Consider the following 22,392-nt stretch of genomic DNA (forward strand, 5'->3'; position numbering starts at 1 on the left):
TGTGCTGAGGGCCCCACAGCTGGACGCACTACTCCAGGTGGGGTCTCAGGAGGGCAGAGTAGAGGGGCAGAATCACCCCTCCACCTGCTGGCCACACTTCTTTTGATGCAGCCCAGGATATGGTTGGTCTTCTGGGCTGTGAGCACACATTATTGGCTCATGTCCAGCTTTTCATCCACCTGTACTCCCAAGTCCTTCTCCTCAGGGCTGCTCTCAATCCCTTCATCCCCCAGCCTGTATTGATACCAGGGGTTGCCCCACGTCAGATACAGGACCCTGCAACTTGGCCTTGTTGAACCTTATGAGGTTCACATGGGCCCAGTGTGCACTTTTAGACAAGAACACACCTGAATACATATCAACCCCCTCTGCACATTTGAATGTTGGCAGATATGGGACATGAAAAAAAAACCTCTACAGGGGTTTTCACAGAAATGAACAAGAACTGCAATAGCGCATGACTTGGCAACAGACGTAACCTTGCAGTGCAGACACCCACCAGCACTGCTCCCTAACAGAAAGCTCCTTAACACAATAAGTTTTATTTTAAGGAATTTCTTGTTTCTATTTTTCTATTTTGTTTCAGTACCATAGGAAGGATGCAGGTTTGAAATGAACATAAATCCTTTAAAATAATTTTAAAAACCCTTTATTTATAAATTTAACATTTTTTCCATTTATTTAAACTTGTAGAATAATACATGATACATTCCAAATATGCAGCCAAGGAAAACATTGAAAAAATATCAGAAATAAATAACGACAGCTTGTAATAGCCAAGTATTTTCTCAGGAATTCTGTAAACAGGTTGCGATTGAGACCTCTCAGGAAGTACTGTGTCTTAAAAGCTAAGATTTCGAGAATTAAAATCCTAGAAAAACTGAAGTATGGTTCTCAGAAAACCACCTCTCTTAAATATCCACATTCTATACCTTGTATAAGGCTACATTAATACGCTAAACAAAAAAAGCCTTAAAATTAAGTGAACACAGAAATGGAAATGCTAACAGTAAGTGCCTCCCTGTGGCTTGCAGCCATTTAATTATAGGAGCTTGCTGTGCAACAGCATGTAATGTTCCTCAAGGCAACAAATTTTTTAAATAATACAATGTCCTTAACTCTCATAGAAAGCAAAATAAGAGAGAGACTATCATCTGACATATCCTTTCTGAGAATACCATGACTGCAAATAGAGTAACACAGAAAAAGGGATGAACCTCTTCCCCGTGTTGAGTTGTTCCCAGGAGCAAACACAAGAACTCTTGAAACAGACATTTGGGCAGAAATGTGAGTTTTAGGCGTTACATGTCATAACACAGGCTCTGAAAAGGTAACCGTTTTACATGACTTTTTTTCCTCTGTTGTAGGAGACAGCAGAAGTACATTCCCAGATATCTAACCCACAGCAAGGAGAATTTGACAAAGAACAGCCGAAATTCTCATCCGTACCGAAGCATCCTGCAACTGACCTGAGGTGCCAAAAGCATGTTGCCCATGAATCCTTCACTCCCTCTCCATTCCTCCATTCCCCAAACATCCCGTGTTCTGAACTCTGTGTTCCCAGTGGTTATATCTCAGGTTACTAAGTAAGACTCATATAAGTTTCAAAGCACGCACTATATGCTGCAAAGTAATCAACTACATAAAATCTTTTCTAAAGGACCTCTCCACAAATTCTACCACCTTGTTTGACATTATTGCCCAGCAATGACCATTTAGATACAAACCAGTCATGAAGCAGTAATAAACTCACTCAGCCTTTTTTTAAAACATTTTGAAAACAGTTTTTAAAAAAATAGAATAAGAAAGGAAGGTTTGCAAATCAAGTCTGTTTTAACTTACCCAGGTATGAGGAAAAACTTTTCAATATTGGATATACAATATAATACTGCTGTAAGGATGAGGAAAATCAGGTTCCTTGAAAGGCTACTGAACTTGAAGGGTTTTCTGCAAGTCGCAACTGCTTGTCTCCCTCTTAAATTCTCATATATTATTTAATCATTTCACCAATAGAAGTCTGGAGAATTTACAGTGGGGTTAAAACAATCACAACTGAGAAACTCTTAGTCATAAGAAAGGAACACTTATTTTTCTCTCAATACATCCTTACAGAGGTCTGAAATAATATTGGAAGAGATGCAAACTATTAGGCCACTTGTATTTGTGCTTGTCTTGGTAATTTGTGTCTCTCTCAGTACTTTGGTACCACAAATCACAGCAGCTTTCCTGCCAGTACGCAATACATTGATTAGGCATTCTTTGCTATGGAGTTCTGAGAAAACTATGAAAAAAAACCCAACCCAGAGTGGAGCTGTCACAACCGACCCTCTTGTGGTTTAACTGTATTGACAATGTCAACTTATAATAAGAAACAAAAATCTTCAGATACTTTTCAACAAAATTAACCATGCCAGTTTGTTAAACAGAAGCATCCTTGGGGCCTGCGTACAGTTACATTGCGTATACCGCATTTGGACTTGAATGGGCAGAATGGTTAACCAGTGACACGGTATTTACAGCGGTATCTGAGGCAGAAGCAGCACTTCTGAGCCCCCCATCTCAGCTTACAATACAGGTGCTTTTCTGTTTGCCATTTTCTAATTGTAAATTAGTCACTTGAGATGAAGCACAAATGTCAAGTGAAAATGACACAACTGAGAGTATAACTAGATCTTGACTAATACCATTCAATATGTAATCACCAGCTGTACCCTTACTTTGCTTCAAGAAAAAGCTACTAAAAGCTATCCTAGCGTCTCCTAAAATGTGAACAGATTTCACTGCAGGCATGAGTAAGTCCCAAATCAATCCTCTAAAATCTGCATACACAATGAAACTATCCCACTTGAATTAATTACCTGTATAAGAAACATAACACTTCATTCCTTCCATTCACATTTCACTCAAACTACTGAATATTGAAATATTATATCATTTTTTGGGTTAACAGTATTTGAATTTGGGATTATTTTTTTCCTTATGATACACACTACTTTGCTTGTAACTCAAGGCTTTATGTTCTTTATCTGACTACTTTCATAGGTAAAGTAGCATTTAAAAACAGAAGCGAATTCTCAAAACTCGGAAGTATGGCAAACACAGTCATTTGGAAAAAAATATGCATAAATCTATTCACCTATGCAATACCAGCCTCTGACAATTGCTTTCAGAAAGCTGTTAAAGACATTTTCCTATAGCTCTGAAAAAGCCTACTTCAGTGACAGGAAAGTTGAAATATTTTCTTACAAATTCTAATGAAAAATTTTAATTCCCCTTTAAAATATCTCCTTTTTAAATTTCAGCAAATTGTACTGAACTTCTCAGATCATTTACCTAGCCAGTTCTTTAACAAATTGTTAACACAAGCTACAGCAGAATATACTCGATAATTAATTTCCAGGGTTCACCTTTATTAAAAACAAGGTTTTTGTTGTGAGAACAAATAATCTCTCACTTGTAGCTTGAAAGCCTAAGATAGGATCATTGGCTTCCAGGGTTGCTACCAGCTGCTTAGCAACCTGTCCCACTTGTCTTCCTTCCTTCCTGTTGTAGAGAACTGTGGACAGAGGAGTCGGCTGACGATAGATGAAAACTCGTCGCAAGCACTCACAAAGAGCAGCGTAGGAGTAATCTGGAGCACAAGCCATGAACTTCTTGTCTTGCTTTGACGCTTGGACATAACCTGCATAACCCGAAAACATGCAGAAGGCAGAAGTTATATATTGGTTTCAACAGCACTTCAACTGGCTTAGACAAAATGAAGCTTAGCTTAAAAAATAATATGCAATTAGTAACAAAAAAAGAACAAAGGAGATACATGTTTTTATTAAATAAGCCAATAGTTTTTGGAGGTGTGCATTAACCAACTTAATATCAATATACAATTCTTCTGTGCATCTTCCTAACTGGTGTTTTTGATGCACATGTAGGTATAGCTTATTATCATAGGGTAGAGGTCAAAGTCCAAAGGTCTGGCTGGGATGGAGTTAATTTTCTTCACAGCAGACCATAAAGTTCTGTGTTTTGAATTTGTGACTAAAACAGTGTTGATACCACACAAGTGTTCTGGCTGTGGCTGGGCAGTCCTTGCACACTGTCACGGCTTCCTCTTTTTCCAGCTTCACACACACACTCCTCCCACCCCCCTCAGCAGACTGGGGGTGCACAAAAAGTTGGGAGAGGACACAACCGGGACAGCTGACCCAAACTGACTAAAGAGATGGTCCATGCCATATAATGTCATGCTGAGAAATAAAAAGAGCGGAGCGGGCGGCTGGGGAAGGTAGCCATTGCTCAGAGACTGGTTGGTCTACCTGCGGGAGGTGGTGAATGACTGTCTTTGCATCACTTGTTTCTTTGTGTTTTTTCATTCCTTTTTTCTTCCTCCTTGCTCCTTTTATTAAATTACCTTAATCTCAACCCATGGGCTTTCTTGCTTTTGCTCTTCCTATTCTCTCCCCTGTCCCACTGGGAGAATGGGAATGTGAAGAGGAAGCAGTTGTGTAGTGCTTAGGTGCCCACCAGGGCTAACTCAAAACAGTAGCATCGCACGTTAACAGTGCATCTTCATGCCTTGAGCGTGTTTTGGTTAGCCCCAAGACTTCTAAATTTACAAATGCTTGCTACTGTCCTCAAAACATGGTCTCCGTTCAAAGCCAGCTTGACAATTTTCACCACAAAACAATTAATAAATATATAGCTAGGCTATCAACTGACATGATTGTTCTTCTGGGAAATATTAGGATAGCCAGAAAAACTTTCCAAGTGTAAATCCATTAATTTAATATATTTAAACACTGACACTAACAATAAAAGCAAGATTTATGCATAGGCTTGCACGTAAAAGATGCCTTTGAGCCAGGGGACTTGTACTTAAATAGGTTTTCCCAGAAAGAAAAATCGTAGGCTATATATTTAAAAAACAAAACAAAACAAAACAAACAAAACCACAACTAAAAAATGTTACTGTCCTCTACCTTTCTGGCTTATAGGTACAACACTGTAAGGAGCAGGGGATTTATATAGCAAAACATACCCAGACTAACGAATAGTCAGTGAAAAATAGAGGCTTCTTCAGTAAACTGTGGTAAGAATGGGCAAGATCACACACTGCTCCCTCAACCAGCAGCACATCATTAGAAGTTAGCAGCCAAAGGTCTATTCAAGACCAACTGCCTTTTCTTCAACTGAAAGTTGTTAGGACAGATATATGGAACAAAAAATTTGGTCCCTTCAGTTTCCCTTTGGTTCTTTCCTAAGTTTCAGTTCAAGACCTGAACTTAAAAAACATTAGTTTTTCAATCATAATCTTTGTATAGCTTCTTAAAAACTAATTCCAAAAATTGAAGCAGAGGAAGAAGAAAATAGGGCTACTACCGTTGCTTTGGTCAATGTAATGAATACTGTAGGTTTTGGAAAACTAGCCTTTTGATCTAGAAAATAATGATTTTTACCACTAGCTCTTGCAAAGTACTTCTAAATTTGGTTGTAGATAAACAAGCCAATAACTTACATCATCTCTGGCACATAAAAGGTGAACTAGATCAGTAAAGAAGTGTAAACTTCAATATAATATGGTGAAATGATAGTACAATAAAGTAGAGTAACAATGTTGTTTTTTATCAGCATAGGTACAAAAAGCTCAGATATCATAATTTCCTTCCTGTTATTTTCAAAACAATAGAAACACATTCTTAAAACAGTACTACAAAGTCAGCATAGAAACTTGAAACCAATAGTAATTTAAAAAAACATCTTAATCCTTGTCATCTGCTTTTTTCCCCAGCATAATGAAATTTGAGATGACTAAACAAAGAACAAATTGTGAAATTAATATCTTTTGTTAGAGGACTTTGTTAAGACGCTTACAGCTTAATTTGATCTTAAATTAAAATAACAGGCTATTAAAAAAAACATTCATATTAAAAAACTAAATAAATTGCAAAAACTCAGAACAAAAACAATTATGTGTTATGGTAACCTATGTGAGCTCTATAAAACAGCTAACATCTTCCCTCTCATTTTGGACCCAGAGCGGTGTGGTCAGACAACTGTATTTGGGAGCTGGAGGGAGGGAATAAACTGTCACACTCCTGGCATTATTGAAGGAGTGGGTCTAGGGAACACCTACAGAACATGAAGAGTATAGTTGTCACAGCAGAAGTAAATTCTGGAACAGATTAATTTTAATGAAAATTGATGTATCTGTTTCTTACTTGATAGGTACAATACCAGGCTACATGGATCAGCCTATTTGATCTGATACAGCAATTCTTACGCTTGTATCCATATTTTTCAAAGTACTTTCTGATTCTGAGCTTTAGGATTCTGCTTCCAACAGTGACTAAAACCAATTTCTTAGTCCGAAGTACATGAATGCAGCAATAACTAACGATTCTTCACAATCACATTTTCTACTTTTCTGTCAGCCTATCATTTCAGAAGAGTCTGGGGGTTCCTGAGCCAGAGCTGGTGCAGTTAGGCTCTTGATTTGATTTTTTGTGTGGCAATGATTTTTTTATTTTATTTTTTTTCAAATTCATGAAAACTTTCCATGTCCACAAAGTTTTAAGGCACAGAGTTCCGTAGCTTAAATGCACATATGCGAAGTATTTCTTTTAGCTTCTTTTGAACCTACTACGTACCAGCATCATTTGATGCTCCTAGCTCTTATGTATAGGAGCTCCTAGCTCTTATAACAGAAGAACCACATTTGTGTGACAATGAGATAGGAAAATTCTAAAGGTCACTTATTTAAAATATCTTACCGTAAGTGTATATACATCTAGACGTCATCAGTGACCTGCAGCTGCTTCCCTGATGATTTCTGTGTGAGTGTTAAGATGCTGATTGTGCTTTTAAGCCTTTAACTCTAGTTCACTTATCCAAGGCACTCTCCTTTTTACCGTGCAGTACTGTGTTTGCATCCTGTATATGGTCTGAAAAGGTTTATTTTCCGACGAAGGCATAAACATTTTATTTCTTGCATTCTAATATTTCTAAAATTGTACCTTTCAACTGAAATATAATTAAGTGAAATATCAATAGAAGCCATACTAAAAGTATTCAGGTAGAAAAGGCTCAGATAGAGGAGTCCAACACAAAAGTTAATTTCCTACCTAAAGCATTAAAAGTTGCGATGTGTTCCCACATGTTCTCTGGTTGGTCAGAGTGGGGCTGCCAGAGAAGAGCGTCAACATCATGCCTCAAGCAAAAGCACGGCATTTCCCTGGGATCCACAACAACTGAGAAAAGGTACTGGTTGCTTCCAAGATTAATCTGAAAACAAAACAAATACAAAATACTGACTTAAAACATAAATAGCAAATTCTGTCACACATACTGACGAAGTTAAATGATCAACAGCTTAACATTTGTTAGTTGACAAAATGTTTGAATACATCATGCTGCATCCCACTGATCAACAGTTCAATACTCTACAGGTAGCTAACACATTTCAAGAAGATGCAATTAAGTTTGTTGGGATAATACTTAGGGAAACATTATGTCCACTAACCAAGCAAATGGGAATATGTGTTTTGTGTAGAAATAATTTTCTAGGACAGAGAATCCTAACCTATAACTTCAGATATTAGGAAAAGATTCTCTTTAGGTAATCACATCTGGTCTTCTGCAGTGCCAACAGGAAAGGAAATACTGTCCCTCTGCAGTAAAAGTTGGTAAGCACTGGAACAAGGATTAGTTAGACTACTAAAATTATGAAATGTCAACAATTTTTCATTTACTCACTATAATTACTAAATTTCAGATTAGCAGACTCTTCATCAGATATGTCTACATCACCAAAAAACATTCAATAACCACTTCTGTTCACCAGGAATGATCAATTACATAAGAAAGACAAGACAGGCATATCCTGCTACCTGAATAAACAACAGTAAGAAAACACTAAAAAAACATATATTTGAGTTTGCTATGTGAAGCCTTCTAAAGGATGTTAATAGAAATGCTTTTAATGTAGCATTGACTAACAAATGCTCAAAGAGGAAAGAATAATCTGTTCCCTTAAGGTCTATCAAGAAAGAACACTCCAGAATTCCTGTTTGTACTCAGAGTTGATCTACATTGTTTATGTTACCAGATGAACAAATACATTTGACCTATTTTTTATATCCAGAAGCTGTCTGCAATGGCAACACACAGGATTACACCCTAATACATGGTATGACATATTACTCCTCTGTGAGCATTTCAGAGGCTGACATTTGTTGACTAATCATTCTCAAATAGTTGTTAACACGTTGTATTACGTGTATTGTGTCAATAACTATGAACTGCAAGCCTGTTATGCTATTGCTGTACAAATGTCACAGGATGGGGTCTCTTGTCTTGAAGACCTTAATTTAATCTTAACATGAGATCCAGTGGAGAGAAATAACCATTATTGAGACCCAGAAATTTGTTTACTCAAGATTATACAGTCTACGGCAGAACTAATATAATTATTTCAGCTGATTAAGTTCAAGTCTAATGCCTCAACTTCAAAACAGCCTTCTATTACTATGCCATTCAACGGGCATACAAATTCTTCAGTTACATTAAAACTACAAAAGAAGTGATGTAATCCTCAGTCTCCATTAGAGGCATCTGCAATCATGAAATGAGGATTACTAATTTTCTAAGCAACAAAAAATCACAGAATTGTATGGGTTGGAAGGGACCTTTGGGGATCACCTAGTCCAACCCCTGCAGCTGCAGCTTCCTTCAAGGCACATCCATCTGCTGTGGTGTGGGGTCCTCCACAGCATGCAGCATGGACATCTGCTCCACCGTGGTCCTCCATGGGCTGCAGGGGGATAACCTGCCTTACCATGGTCTTCACAGGCTGCAGGGGAATCTCTGCTCTGGCACCTGGATCACCTCCTCCTTCTTCTCCGACCTTGGTGTTTGCAGGGCTGTTTCTCACGCTTTTCTCACTGCTCTCACTGTTGCTGCATTTTTTACCCTTTCTTACAGATTTTCCCTGAGGGAACACCAGCACCCCGATGGGCTCAGCTGTGTCCTACAGTGGGTCCACTGGAGCTGTTTGGAACCAGCAGTGTCTGGTACAGGGCAGCCCCTGCCTCTTCTTGCAGAGGCGCCCCTGCAGCCCCCCGCTGCTACCAACACCTGGGCATGGACACCCAAGACAGCTCTACAAGCTGAGGCACTAGGTATAGGTGGCTCCTCTTTGTTATTGCCGTATCTCAAACTGACAGAAATTAAGCATCTTTCAGCTGGATAACAGACAGAGCACTCTTCCCATCCATAGCTCATTTCATTATGTATCAGTCCTTTAGCTAAGGGAGAGGGCTGGACTCTGAGTAACCAACTGAGGAAGTAGTTTCACAGAGAATCAAAAAGCTGCACAGGTGTTTACAACACCACAGTAAAACCCCAACATTAGCACAAAAGTAACTTTGAAGTCACCAGCAATCACCATTTTCAGCCAAAGGTACATCAGTATATAAATTAGATTATTTACACATGACAAGAAGTAAGCCTTACGGCACACAGCACTGAGTAATTTGTAGATGTCTTTCAACAGCAGCTATACATATTTTTAAGGGTCAAGCACTTACTATTTTGTAAATCCCTTATCTAGTAAAGCACACATCAACATTTAAAAAATACATTCTTTGAGAAGTACCATGTCAGAAATGTGACAGTTTTACAAACATCAAGATTTTGGTTTCAATAAAAATAAATATCTGTAGTTAAGTAAAAGAAACTCCAGAATACCCAACGTGCAATTTGAATCTACATGTGTCCTAACAATAGCGTTATTACATATACAATAAATACAAGTGTCATGTTATTTAGCTATTGTTAAGTTTCATATCACAAACAGTTCTGAACAGACTAAAGATTTATACGATCTGAAGAGAAACCAGCTCTCTTATCATCTTTGTGACCCTCCTCTGGGCCCGTTCTAACAGGTCCATGTCCTTCTTATGTTGGGGACTCCAGAGCTGGATGCAGTACTCCAGGTGGAGTGTCATGAGAGCAGAGCAGAGGGGCAGAATCGCCTCCCTCGACCTGCTGGCCATGCTTCTTTTGATGCAGCCCAGGATGTGGTTGGCTTTCTGGGCTGCGAGTGTGCATTGCTGGCTCATGTTGAGCTTCTCGTCTACCAGCACACCCAAGTCCTTCTCCTCAGGGCTGCTCTCAAGCCATTCTCCACCCAACCTGTATTTGTGCCTGGGATTGCTGTGACCCAGGTGCAGGACCTTGCACTTGGCCTTGCTGAACTTCATGAGGTTCACACGGGATCACCTCTCAAGCCTGTCAAGGCTACTCTGGATGGCATCCCTTCCCTCCAGCATGTCAAATGCGCCACACAACTTGGTGTCGTTGGCAACTTGCTGAGGGTGCACTCAATCCCACTGACCACGTCACCAACAAAGGTGTTAAACATCCTCCCTACTCAAAGCAGTGTCAGCTAGAGCAGGTTATACATGCATGAAATTTTCCTACGTACAGTAATTGTCCTTTGACCTTAATGCTTTAAATACATCTGGCTTTGGATTACTTTTATGCTACCTATTTTTAAGAGCTCTTTACTGTGAAGTTTAAACTTGCTCCACAAAGTCTTGCTGCCTGCTAGAAAGCAGTATACATCATATCTGCCTTTCCTGATCCTGTAATATCATATTCCTCCTGGTGTGTGAAATGTCTCTGGGGCAAAAACTGCTTATCCTTCAGGGCAAGAAGCAGTAGTTTAGGCTAAATTATTCAGAACTTTATCCAATCCGGTCTCAAAACCTCAAGGACAGAGGCTGCACAGCCTTACTAAGCAACCTGATCCATGCTACAATCATGGTGTAAAAGTTTTTTCTTCCCTCCAGTTGGAACCTCTTTTTTCTACTTACGCCTGCTGTCTCTTGTTCTCTTACCATGCATCGCTGAACAGCTAAAATCCATTTGAACTGACTTTGCTATAAAACGTCCTCCTACTCATTACAGACTTTATTGTCTGACAAATGTTACCTATCATACTGTATCCACAAAACAGACAACTTCCTTGGTGGAGCATGCTAGTCTCTTTAAAAATAATCTTTTTTTTTTCTTCTTTGGCAGCACACATGCACGTATATATACATGTACAAGCATATATATATACACATACACATATACAAACACACAGACATATACGTATGCAGCTGTACTGCCAGAGGAAACAAAAATGTAGGTTTTTTGGGTTTTTTTTTTCAAAACACCCCAATAGACCAAGGCCTGTAAGATGTAGACTTATGACTTATTCTAGAGCTTTTCTGAGGAAACAGGAAATTACGGAATCACGGAATCTTCAGAGTTGGAAGGGACCTCTAGAGATCATCTAGTCCAACTCCCCTGCTAGAGCAGGATTGCCTAAAGCACATCCCTCAGGGCTGCATCCAGGCGGGTCTTGAAAATCTCCAGAGAAGGGGACTCCACAACCTCCCTGGGAAGCCTGTTCCAGTGCTCTGTCACCCTCACTGATTCAAACGAACTGATTCATTACGAACTGATTCAAAATCTAATTCTGTAACTATGACATTTTCTGTACAAAACAAGTTATCCTCCATGTACTTGCATGACACAAGGTAGTGATGAAGTGCAACACCAATGTTTATTACAAGCTTAGTAGAGAAATCTTGAAAAAAAACCAAACCCCAAAACACCCCAAGATGACAACTTAATCTGTGACACTTTCAGGTGACTATTTTGTTCCCTGCTTTGGCTAATGGACCAGATCAAGTCCTAACTTGCTGTTAGTCAACGCTGCTTACAACCCAGATCGAGCCTCCTATTGAAGCATTTTGCTTACAACCTGTTATTTCCAGTGTGATTGACAAACAAGTATCATCAAGTGAACTACGCTCCAGCTCCTTAGGAAAAACAGTCAACTTTCTACCAGGCTATACGAAAAGCTACCAAGAAAAACACAAGCGAAGGAATCTAGAAGAATTTTATGCCACTGAAAAAGACCTCTTTCTTATCATCATTATTCTGACATAATGTTTTTTCAAATGGCTAAGTTGTGAAAGTGTATATATTTTTTAAATCAGAATAAAAGGAACCTTCTTTTTATGCTAAAATGACATCGAAGAACACATATTGTGCTACTCTGATTTTACATTATGGAAGAAATTTATGTGGTTTCAAGAGTTGGAGCAGATTTTGGTTCTGATAACAGAATTCAACTAGGATATAATAAAAAAATGTTTAAAAATATTTCTGTAATAATTTGCAGCACTTACTACATGAGTGACTTTCAAGGTATCACCATCAAATCTGCACAAGCTTGCGCTGTCTTCAAGAAAAGCATCACATTCTTCTAATTCTTGTGCATTACAAGGTGGGTTTTCCTTTTCAGGGTTTGGATTCTGAAATAAAAAGACAGTGAACTACACTGAAAATCCGAGCTACTGAATATGTACATATATAAATCCCATTTCATAACGAAAAAAGTTCAATGAAGAGGAAGAAGCATTTGCACCTCCTTACTTACTATCAAGTATCAAGCTATTATGCACTTACTCAAAGAGAACAGAATCATTTCTGTTGTGGAAGATAGCATGAGTGGTAGGTACAACAAAACCCATTTCAGTTTAAGGAAAAGTACATAAGCCACTGAAGCGTAAACAATAAATTCCCTTCTGTAAGTAGCAAAAGTATACAACCCTGAAAACCTATGCAGGTTTACTAAATCTACGTCAGTGTAAGATTCTCTCAGATTGCCATCAGAAATGCTATTAAAAATGGATTAATTCATTTTGTAAGTAGCTTTAAATACATGCCTCCTTTTAGCTTTGCTAATAATTATTTAAAATTAATAATGTTACGCATATTTTTCAACGCGGCCAAAGCAAGAAAAAAGCATCTGTATTTTTTGATGTCCCACAAGTCAAAGAAAGGAAAAAACAATACTTTTACTAGTAATTCAAGAGCAAGAAATAACACTACCACATACAGAAACAGCTTACTTCTGCTAGTGACCTCTTCCTTGGATAATTTTCAAAACAACCTAGCTAAGTTACCTTTGTGATACATTTAAAGAACTAACCACCATAACAGAAAGGGACCTTTATTAAACAGAAGGCAATATATGCACTTCCTCATTAAGTATGAATTAATGTTGCTTCTTGCACTAAATACGAATTAATGTTGCTTCTTGCACTAAAAAAGACACCATCTTGACAACTAATATAATCTGAAAGTTGAGGCCAAACAGAACGTGTACGGTAAGATTAGACAGGGCGCTAAGACTCAATTCATCCGACAGGGAGTTCTTGAGCTCCTGTGTGCATTTCTTCATCCATTTCAGCTGATTATTAAGAACTTTCAGTTTGGTTCAGTCCACAAAGTGAAGGAGATCAGCACAATTTTTTTTAAGAGATAACAAAGATGTCCTTAAATGAAGACTTAAAGACTGAAAACAGGGTATCTGTCTCTAGAGGGTAGACTTTGGGGTTCACCTCTCCTCCATCTATCAAGCATTCTTGATGGCCTCTTGTTTACTGTTTCATTGGGTGGCTTTTAGAAAAACCTTCCAGGTAAGCATCATTACCATAAGCAATTGAGATGACCAAAAAGAATCCATGCCTTTATTATACATATGTAGCTAAAGTTAGAGTATAACAAAATACTTAACATCTATTTAAATGAACAGTTACCTAGGGAATGATTTTTCCTTTACATTATCACTATTGCACATAAGCTGAAAAGCTGTGACAAAAAAGAAAAAAAAAAATCATCATTTTAATCTCAGTATGAGTTACAAAATAAAAGAAATTTGAAGTTCCCAATAAAACTATGGTCAAAAGATGTACTACAATATCTTGCCCACAAATAGAAGGGGAGGGGAAGAGAGGAAGAAAATCAATTTAAGCACTAAACAGAATTTTTTTAAAACTTTTCAGCCTTATATAAAAAAAAAAGTAATAATCCAAAACTAATATATCAAGACCCATAGGGAGTCACACTTCATGAGTTTTAGATGAGACACCACTTTCTAATTAAACTGAAAAGGGAAGTATCATGCAAACAGCAGTTAAAAATTACATTTTGTTTTAAGCAGGCTCCCTGTATAACAATAATGCCAGACAGTTCATGAGTCATGCTTATGCTTTCCTAAATTTTCTTTTTAAAAATGCCATTTACACTCACGGTCAATATAAGCCAAGTACAGTATCCCCAGGAAGACCATATAACAGTGTTGCTAACCTATTGATAAACAAAAACCAGACATCCTTCAAAATGACTTAAATCAACTGCTTTAGAACAGACTGCCACATGGTAAGCGGTGGGAAGAAAAATTTATTTTCAATGTTAAATCAGACTTCTGTTTTGGTGCGCAGATGCTATCACGTAAGCTAAATTCAGTCCCCCATGACGGTGATGATACTGTTCAAAGTATATTCACAACCCTAGTGCCATTAGTTTGTTAACATTTCAGTTAAAAATAAATGTAGAGTTAGGATATGGAACAGAAAATGAACTGATGAGCTATGTCAATGAAATGCGAATCAGGATGTCATGAAAAGACAATATGTGAATGTACAAGAATTTTAAATGTTTTATCTTCAACTCCTTACCATTACTTCAGAGGTAAGATGCATCAGGCTTTCAGCTATTTCAGAGCATTGGGAAGAGTCCATAATGAATTCCCCTCTTGTGTCACCAATTATTAGCTCTGGCCACCGGGGTCCCTCACTTTTCTTAATTAGAGAAATTTCCAAGCTAAAATGCAAATAGAAGACAGAGTAGTACATGAAAACACTGCATCCATTTCTCAGATTAGTCAAAAAGTTCTAAATGTAGATTTGAGCACTTCTCCTTTCCAAATTGAATTAATAATGAAATCACATAACAGAAACCATTAGCATTAATTTTATAAAATATTCTAATGGAAAATATTCTAAAGAAAAACAGACTAAGGACGTGTGATTTCAAAAGCCTAAGAACAAAGAGAATGTATCCATGTAAGTGTCCTCAGAATTTTCAATGTAAATGCAGTTTCCCCTGAAGCAGTCTTATTAAAATATCTTAAATACCATAGGAAATCACCTGTAAAGAAAACTATTCAGAGTGACAGAATTTTACTACAGAGATTTATTTGAAACCTAAGAAGTACTTAACAGTATGCTTAACTGTGCACTACTTTTATATAACATCCAGGACAAAAAAATATTGTATTTTATAGACCTTAGAAATACTACAACAGTTAATTATCTACATCGCATACCAAAAATCGTATCTCAGAAGAGACACAATAAAAAATAAAATAAAATAAAAAAGTAAAACCCAAACTTAAGAGAACCTCGTATAGCCATTAGGTATAACTAAATAAATCGGAAACAAGAGACAGCCCAATGCACCAACACAGCAATTCCATTTAATTACTGCATTAGACCAACACATGGATGACCAACACAATAAAACGAGAGTTAGTTTTATTAAATTCACTTTTTAGATATACTTACAGAGTCTACAGTGACAGTCTTTCACCTGGCTGAACAAGAAAACCTTCTAAGTTGCTAACATCGTAACATCTAAGTTATTAGCATTATAACAATAACTAATAGGTGAACTCTGAATCAGTTTCTGAAGCAATTGCGTTAGTATTAGAAATAGCATACTTTTACAGAAGATCTTTGGAGAAAGTTTTAAACTTTTATTCAACAGATTTAAAGTGGTACTGCAGTACCAACATTAAGAACTGAGTGTAACTTATTACACTGAAATGTGTAATTACTATTTCCCATTAAAATAGAAGCCTGAGATTCATGCAATATTGCTCACCTGATTAATAAAAAAAATTGCTAATAATCAAGAACTGAAAAGTCACATTTTAGTATATAGTATTAGTATAATTATATACAAATATTAGTTCCTTTATTTAATTATTTTGGAGAATAACTATCATTTACAGCTAACCTTCTGGTATAAAGCCCAGATTTTTGATGAGGGGAACCAAAGGAAAATCACAGAATCACAGAATATCTCAAGTTGGAAGGGATACATAAGGATCATCAAGTCCAACTCCCTGCTCCTCACAGGACTACCTAAAAATAAACCATACAACTATCAAAAGAAATTGACAAAAACTGTAACTGGGAATGTCTTGTAGAAAATGTCATGCTAGTTTTCTTATTATAAACAAATCTCACAAGGTACATACACCTATATACTTCACATACAAGTTCAAATAATGCATTAATGAAAAATATTGACATCAAGCTTGTCCTAGCACCCCAGAAGTCAATATTATCTCTACTGCATCTTTTTTCATTTTGTATTTTAAACTATTATAATGTCAAGAATAACTACTGCCATAGTATTACATAGAAAGAAATAGGCAAAACTATCATAACATACAATATCTCAAAACGTGTAACACTCTGCTGCCCAATTTCCACACTTGGAGAACAGTAATGAAAATGTAGGTATTTAAAAGTTGCAATTTGAAATTGTAGTAACTTTTTTTTTTCCTTTTTTTCTACTTGAAACTCAGACTTCATGGTGTCAGAAAGCTACGGTTAGTATAAAGTCTATTCTTCAGTGAGTATTCTCAAAATCCCTCCCTACTGTGGGATACTGTGTATTCCGCTCTACTGTGACATTGAAATAGATCTGTATTCTCCGCACTTATTGTATGCTGGTTCAGGTTTATAAGATTAAAGTTTGTGCAACTCAAAACCTCTCAGAGGAAACTCTACAGGAAAAACTCTGCAGGAAACTCTGCGAAGCAAAAATGTCTAATGGAGACCCAAGGACAGATCCAAACTACTCAAGAAGTTACAGGGTTTTTTTTTTTTTTTTCCTTCTTCGTATCAGTAAGCTTCGTTTATGTGAAATAACTTCTTGAACTGGGACTCTGAGACAGAAAACTGAAGCACATACTTGAATCACTGGAGTCAAAAACAAGGTTTCCAAGAAATATGCATGGTCAAAGGGATAATTTTTCACAGGATCACAGCATGATAGGGGTTGGAAGGGACCTCTGGAGATCATCTAGTCCAACCCCCCTGCCAGAGCAGGGTCACCTAGTGCAGGTTGCACAGGAACGCGTCCAGGTGGGCAGCCTGTTCCAGTACTCTGCCACCCTCAAAGTAAAGAAGTTCCTCCTCATGTTGAGATGGAACTTCCTATGCTCAAGTTTGTGCCTGTTACCTCTTGTCCTGTTGCCGGGCACCACTGAAAAGAGCCTGGCCCCATCCTCCTGACACCCACCCTTTAAGCATTTATAAGCATTGATAAGATCCCCCCTCAGTCGTCTTTTTTCCAGACTGAAGAGACCCAAATCCCTCAGTCTTTCTTCATAAGAGAGGGGTTCCAGTCCCCTAATCATCTTGGTAGCTCTCTGCTGCACCCTCTCCAGCAGTTCCCTGTCCTTCTTGAACCGGGGAGCCCAGAACTGGACACGGTACTCCAGATGCGGCCTCACCAAGGCAGAGTAGAGGGGGAGGATGACGTCCCTCGACCTGCTGGCCACACTCTTCTTGATGCAGCCCAGGATGCCATTGGCCTTTTTGGCCACAAGGGCACATTGCTGGCTCATGATCATCTTGTTGTCCACCAGGACTCCTGGGCCTCTTTCCACTGAGCTTCTCTCCAGCAGGTCAGCCCCTGACCTGTACTGGTTTCTTCAGAAGAAATCACTAACTATATCACAATCATATTTTATTGCCAGTGTCCTGGTTCCGGCGGGGATAGGGTTAATTTTTCCTGGTATTCCATGCCATGTGAGCCATGCCCACCCCGAGCTGCCGGGGGAGGGGGCAGGAAGTCGTGCTTGGAGCGGGCTGGGGCGTCGCGGGTCAGGTCGGTGAGCGGCGGGGAGCGGCAGTTCCGTAATCGTGTTCGTATATTCCCCTATCCGTGTTATTGTTGTTGTTTACCGGTTCCCTTTGCTGTTCTGTTAAACTGCCTTTGTCTCAACCCAAGAGTCTTGCCTTTTCTTCTGATTCTTCCTCTATCGGGAAGGCCGGAGCGAGCAGCACGTGGTTCTTTGTTGCCGTCTGAGGCCAAACCACGACAGCCAGATGCACAGCAAGAACCACTTCTACATTACTGGTGTATTGGGAATTTCTTTAACCATCTGTACATTTTTGCTCATATCAAGTATTTGGTGACTGTTAATCAAAGAAAACTCAAAAAGTAAAAAAGTCAGTAAGTTAGAATTTTCCATTAGTAAGTTTAGGTTATGAAATGAAAAAGGGCTGTAATGCAAGTAACAAATACTGTTATCTGGCATTTATCTCTTCTAAGTAAAACTATATTGGATATTAATGATTGGTATTAGAAAACAAGAGGCCAAGGACAGAACAACAGAAGACATTTCAAAATGCCTTGGAAACAGACAAAACTAATGCATTGCCCCCTTCCCTGTTCCTTGTCCAGGAGGTATATTGTTGCCATTAATACATTAGGAACTTTAAGGCAGAGTTTTTCTTAACCAAAGAAATTCTTGATCCTTAAATCTAGTAAATAGATTTAAGTATTTTTTCTGCACTCATGTACTGGCTTTGGCTGGGACAGAGTTACTTTTCTTCACAGTAGCTGGTGTGGTGTTATGTGTTGGATTTGGTTTTGATTTGGATAAAAGACAAATGGGGTTAGTGATATAAGCAATTTTATACTTTGCTAAATTTATGTCCTTTATCACAGAGTATTTGCAAAACCTTCCTTTAAATAAGATAAAAGTTATTTTTTATCACAGGGAATACTTCTATTTCCACAGAAACAACTCTTTTCTTCTTACATTTTTTCACATGATGCCACCATATATGGAAATTACTCTTTAAGCAACCATTTAACCAAACCAGCTTGTTCAAGAAATAATGGCTCATTACTTTATCCTAGGAGAGAGTAAAAACAGGAAGTGTCCAAATATGTATTGCATACTGACAGACCTTGCTGCTTTTCTTACACTTGTCGGAAGAACCAAGACAAATTCCATCATGAACAAATCAGCCTTTTCCCCCATCCTTTATCTTATGTTTAAATAATTCTTTGGTTCAGGACTTAGCCTATGGTTCTGCATTTACAGAATGATCAATACAAGGTGCTTCCAATGTGCAACCAGCAGTTACACATCACAGAGCTTGTGACAGATTAAACCCGACGGGATGAAATGTGACCCACTGCGGAACATTTGAGGAACAAACCCCTGCAATGGAACATTGGAGAGAGATGGTAGAGATGGGAAGGGGGATGTGCCCATGAAGATCAGGGAATAATGCAAAGAAGCTGACCTTATCTGAACACAAAGGCTGGTCTTTCTTTTAAATAAACAGCTATCAACAGTTGAGTGGATCAACTGGTGGGGTAAATGTTTCTTCCTGTTAGCCAAACCAGCACAGGAGTGAATACGTGGCTCAGCCCAGGCAGAGTATATAGTATAAAAAGTATATCTAAAAATAGACAACTAACAAAATAATTTGGAAGACAGCAACGGGCTGGAGATGGCTTCAACCCATGTATTCCTTCCCAGCAAGCGGGGATGCTCAGCGTTGTGATGGTGAGCATATTATAGAGACTAGTAAGGGGAATCGTGTTGGTACTGTGACTAAAATGTGTATTGCCATTGCTGTATTTTGCTAAGTGTGACTTACATTTGTGTCGAGTTTTCAGTTTATTTTGTATAACTCTGCTAAATCAGAAATCCTGTGTAACACCGTCTTCAAATAAGTAAATTTGATCATTACACCCTCCATGCGCAGAATATCTAAAAGAACCTGGTCAGACAATACTGGACTGACAGAGCAACACGTTAACAGCTGCAGCTCACAGTCTTATTTCAGTTGAAGTGAACAAATCAGCACAAATACCTTCTATATCCAAATATCTTCTGTATGTTAAAAGGAGTACCAGAGGTAGCCAGTTAAAACAAGATTAACTTTTCATCCCATAGCCCACTACTTGCAAATACAGCTTCTAACGAGTTTAAGAAAAAAAATATGAAATGCCACAAATTTAATCACAGAATCACAGAATGATTAATGCTGAAACAGACACGGAAAACCAACTGTTTTAAGTTCGCTCTTATTGAAGTACGGACACTCCAACTACTCTGAATTTCTTTTGTGTTTATGCATTAATTGTAATAGCTGTGATACTAACTAAAGCTACAATAACTACCAAATGTATAGATGGCCAGCACTGGTTAGAATACTTTACCTGTAGTGAAGAAATATTTCAGTGCCTCGATTCACAGATATTAAAAGAAGAACGTGCACAACTCTATCTTGCAATAAGACTTTACATATCAGTATCTGACAGCTGTGGACTTATGCACAAATCCCTACTTGAACACTTGAGACTAATATGAGACTTCTAAATAATGAAACATACAGCTAGGTTAAATAAACAATATGATGAGTTGCAGACTGTAAAATGTATGAACTTTTCAGAGTTCAGAAGTATGACTGTAAAGCTCTTAGAGCAGAAAATGTTTAGTCTGTTCCAGACTTTCAAACCCACTTGCCTCAGGCAGACAAACAGAAACCCACCAGTGCAATGGACAAGAGAAGCTACAAAAATTCCAAGGTACTTTTACAGGTAACATGGGCTTAGGGTACAAAGAAGAACAAGATCATTAAAGTGTGAATCAACTACTTGTTTTTTGTAATGCACATACTGCATTTCATTCAACTCCACTTGAATCTTATTTTGAACCATTTAGATGGAGCTTCAGTTCTAGCTGTTCTGACCAGGGAGCACAAGAAGTACAATAGCAGAAGATGAGCAAAGACTTTCAATCCCTCTTGTAAGTGGAAGGATCAAGAGGAGTATGTTAAGCAGTATTTAAGCATTCAAGAGCTCTCTCAGTTCAAGTCCTACAAGGTAGGTCAAAACAACGCATGTAAGTGTTCACTGCACCTGTTAACTGCTACAAAGAAAGTGGCTTATAACACAAGATTTTTAGCTTCAAGTCTCAAACACAAAACTCAGAAGGGTACATTTCCAAATATATAGGGATTTCACACTCCCTTTGACATGTGCAGAAACACATCTGGAAGTAAATCTGAATACTTATGTCACCTTCCATATATGAAGCATTTTTATTGATGCAAATGTTGTAGACAATTTGCACTCACAAAAACCCCTAAACCTTAAACATGTCTTGTCACTGAGATCAGTTTAGGCCTCTAAAGGGCCTCCCAAGCCTCTACTAACGATACAGAGTTTAAGTAGAAATCAAACTCAGATGTCCAAAATTAGCTTGCAATTCTCTATTAGAAAACTAAAATTCTAGAACTAACAGGTTTTGAAACAAACAAACAAAAAAGTAACTTTGACTATGGTCTAGATCTATTTTTTTCCCCTCTCCATTCTTTCGTGTTTTTATTTCAGAGACAACTAAAATTTACTTCTCAGAGGTCTACAGCATGTTAAACTCACACAGATTAATTTTATATCGCATACGTAATCTACAGTGTCTTAGGAAAATAATAATAAAGAATTTGTAAGCCAAACCTGATGAATTTCTGTTATGTTATTACCAAAAAAAGCTTCGTTTGTGGAAACCAGAAGTAGACATATTATTAACACCAACAACAGAGTAAATTCAGGCTAATCAATCATAAAATAATTAAAAAAAAAATTGTTGAACCAATTAAGTTTACTCTGCTTACAAAGCTATGTTTAACATTTTCAAACCTGTTGGTTTTTTTCTGGCTATCTGTAAAAAATAGTTTTTCTTTAGTACTTCAAAATATTACTGAATTCACTTATTGAATTTATCACCACAGTTTCATAACTATATGATACACTGTCTTCATGAAAATCATTTAACAGTTTACCTATTCACTTTTCCACTGTGATCAACTAGAAGAGAATGGACAAGCTTATTCTCCAAAAGAATAAAAATAACCAGTTAGTCATACAGACAGGCAGTAATACAGACACGTAATGGTTAATCTCCAGTAGCTCATATCACCAAATATTGTTTTAGAAAGGCAACTGGCAACATCAGAATAGGACACTACCTCTGGCTGCCAATAAACACAGGCAAAGCGTTGGAAAATAGTGTGAGTAGGTTAACATTATGAGAACCAATGTATATGTATACATACATATGTTGCAACGAACTGTGCTTTCCCAGCTCAGTAGTAGCAGCTCTTAATTTCCCAGTCTGATACAGATTTAGCTGTCAGTACAGACCATTATACATAATGCCTTCTTTTTTTTAAATAAAAGACTTTATTATTTTGGAAAGACTATTCTATGTTGTTGTAGAAAACCGCTGGTCATGTAGGTTATAAGCAAGTAACTGTAAGAGGAGGGGATTACTTTCACGATTAGCTAAAGAAACAGCATTGTGAGACAGCATTGCAAAAGCCAGGGAACTATTTTCATCAGAGGAGATAAGTTCTTGTAAGAAAGGATGCAGGGTGTAGCATT

At 37.8% G+C, this 22,392-nt stretch overlaps 1 protein-coding gene across 2 annotated transcripts in view; it reads right to left on the minus strand.

Moving 5' to 3' along the window:
• Window positions 1–653: 653 nt before the first annotated feature.
• Window positions 654–22,392, minus strand: part of NUDCD1 (NudC domain containing 1) — a 54,852-nt gene continuing 33,113 nt past the window's right edge. For both annotated transcript variants that reach the window (XM_063327411.1, XM_063327412.1), the window contains exons 7-10: window positions 14,580–14,724; window positions 12,243–12,368; window positions 7,119–7,278; window positions 654–3,682 (exon numbers count right to left, since the gene is read on the minus strand). In XM_063327411.1, coding sequence (XP_063183481.1) covers window positions 3,390–3,682; window positions 7,119–7,278; window positions 12,243–12,368; window positions 14,580–14,724 — 724 coding nt within the window. In that variant the 3' untranslated portion in view covers window positions 654–3,389. The remainder of the gene's footprint in view (window positions 3,683–7,118; window positions 7,279–12,242; window positions 12,369–14,579; window positions 14,725–22,392) is intronic.

The sequence above is a fragment of the Chroicocephalus ridibundus genome, chromosome 2 (assembly GCF_963924245.1).
Source record: "Chroicocephalus ridibundus chromosome 2, bChrRid1.1, whole genome shotgun sequence".
Lineage (NCBI taxonomy): Eukaryota > Metazoa > Chordata > Aves > Charadriiformes > Laridae > Chroicocephalus > Chroicocephalus ridibundus.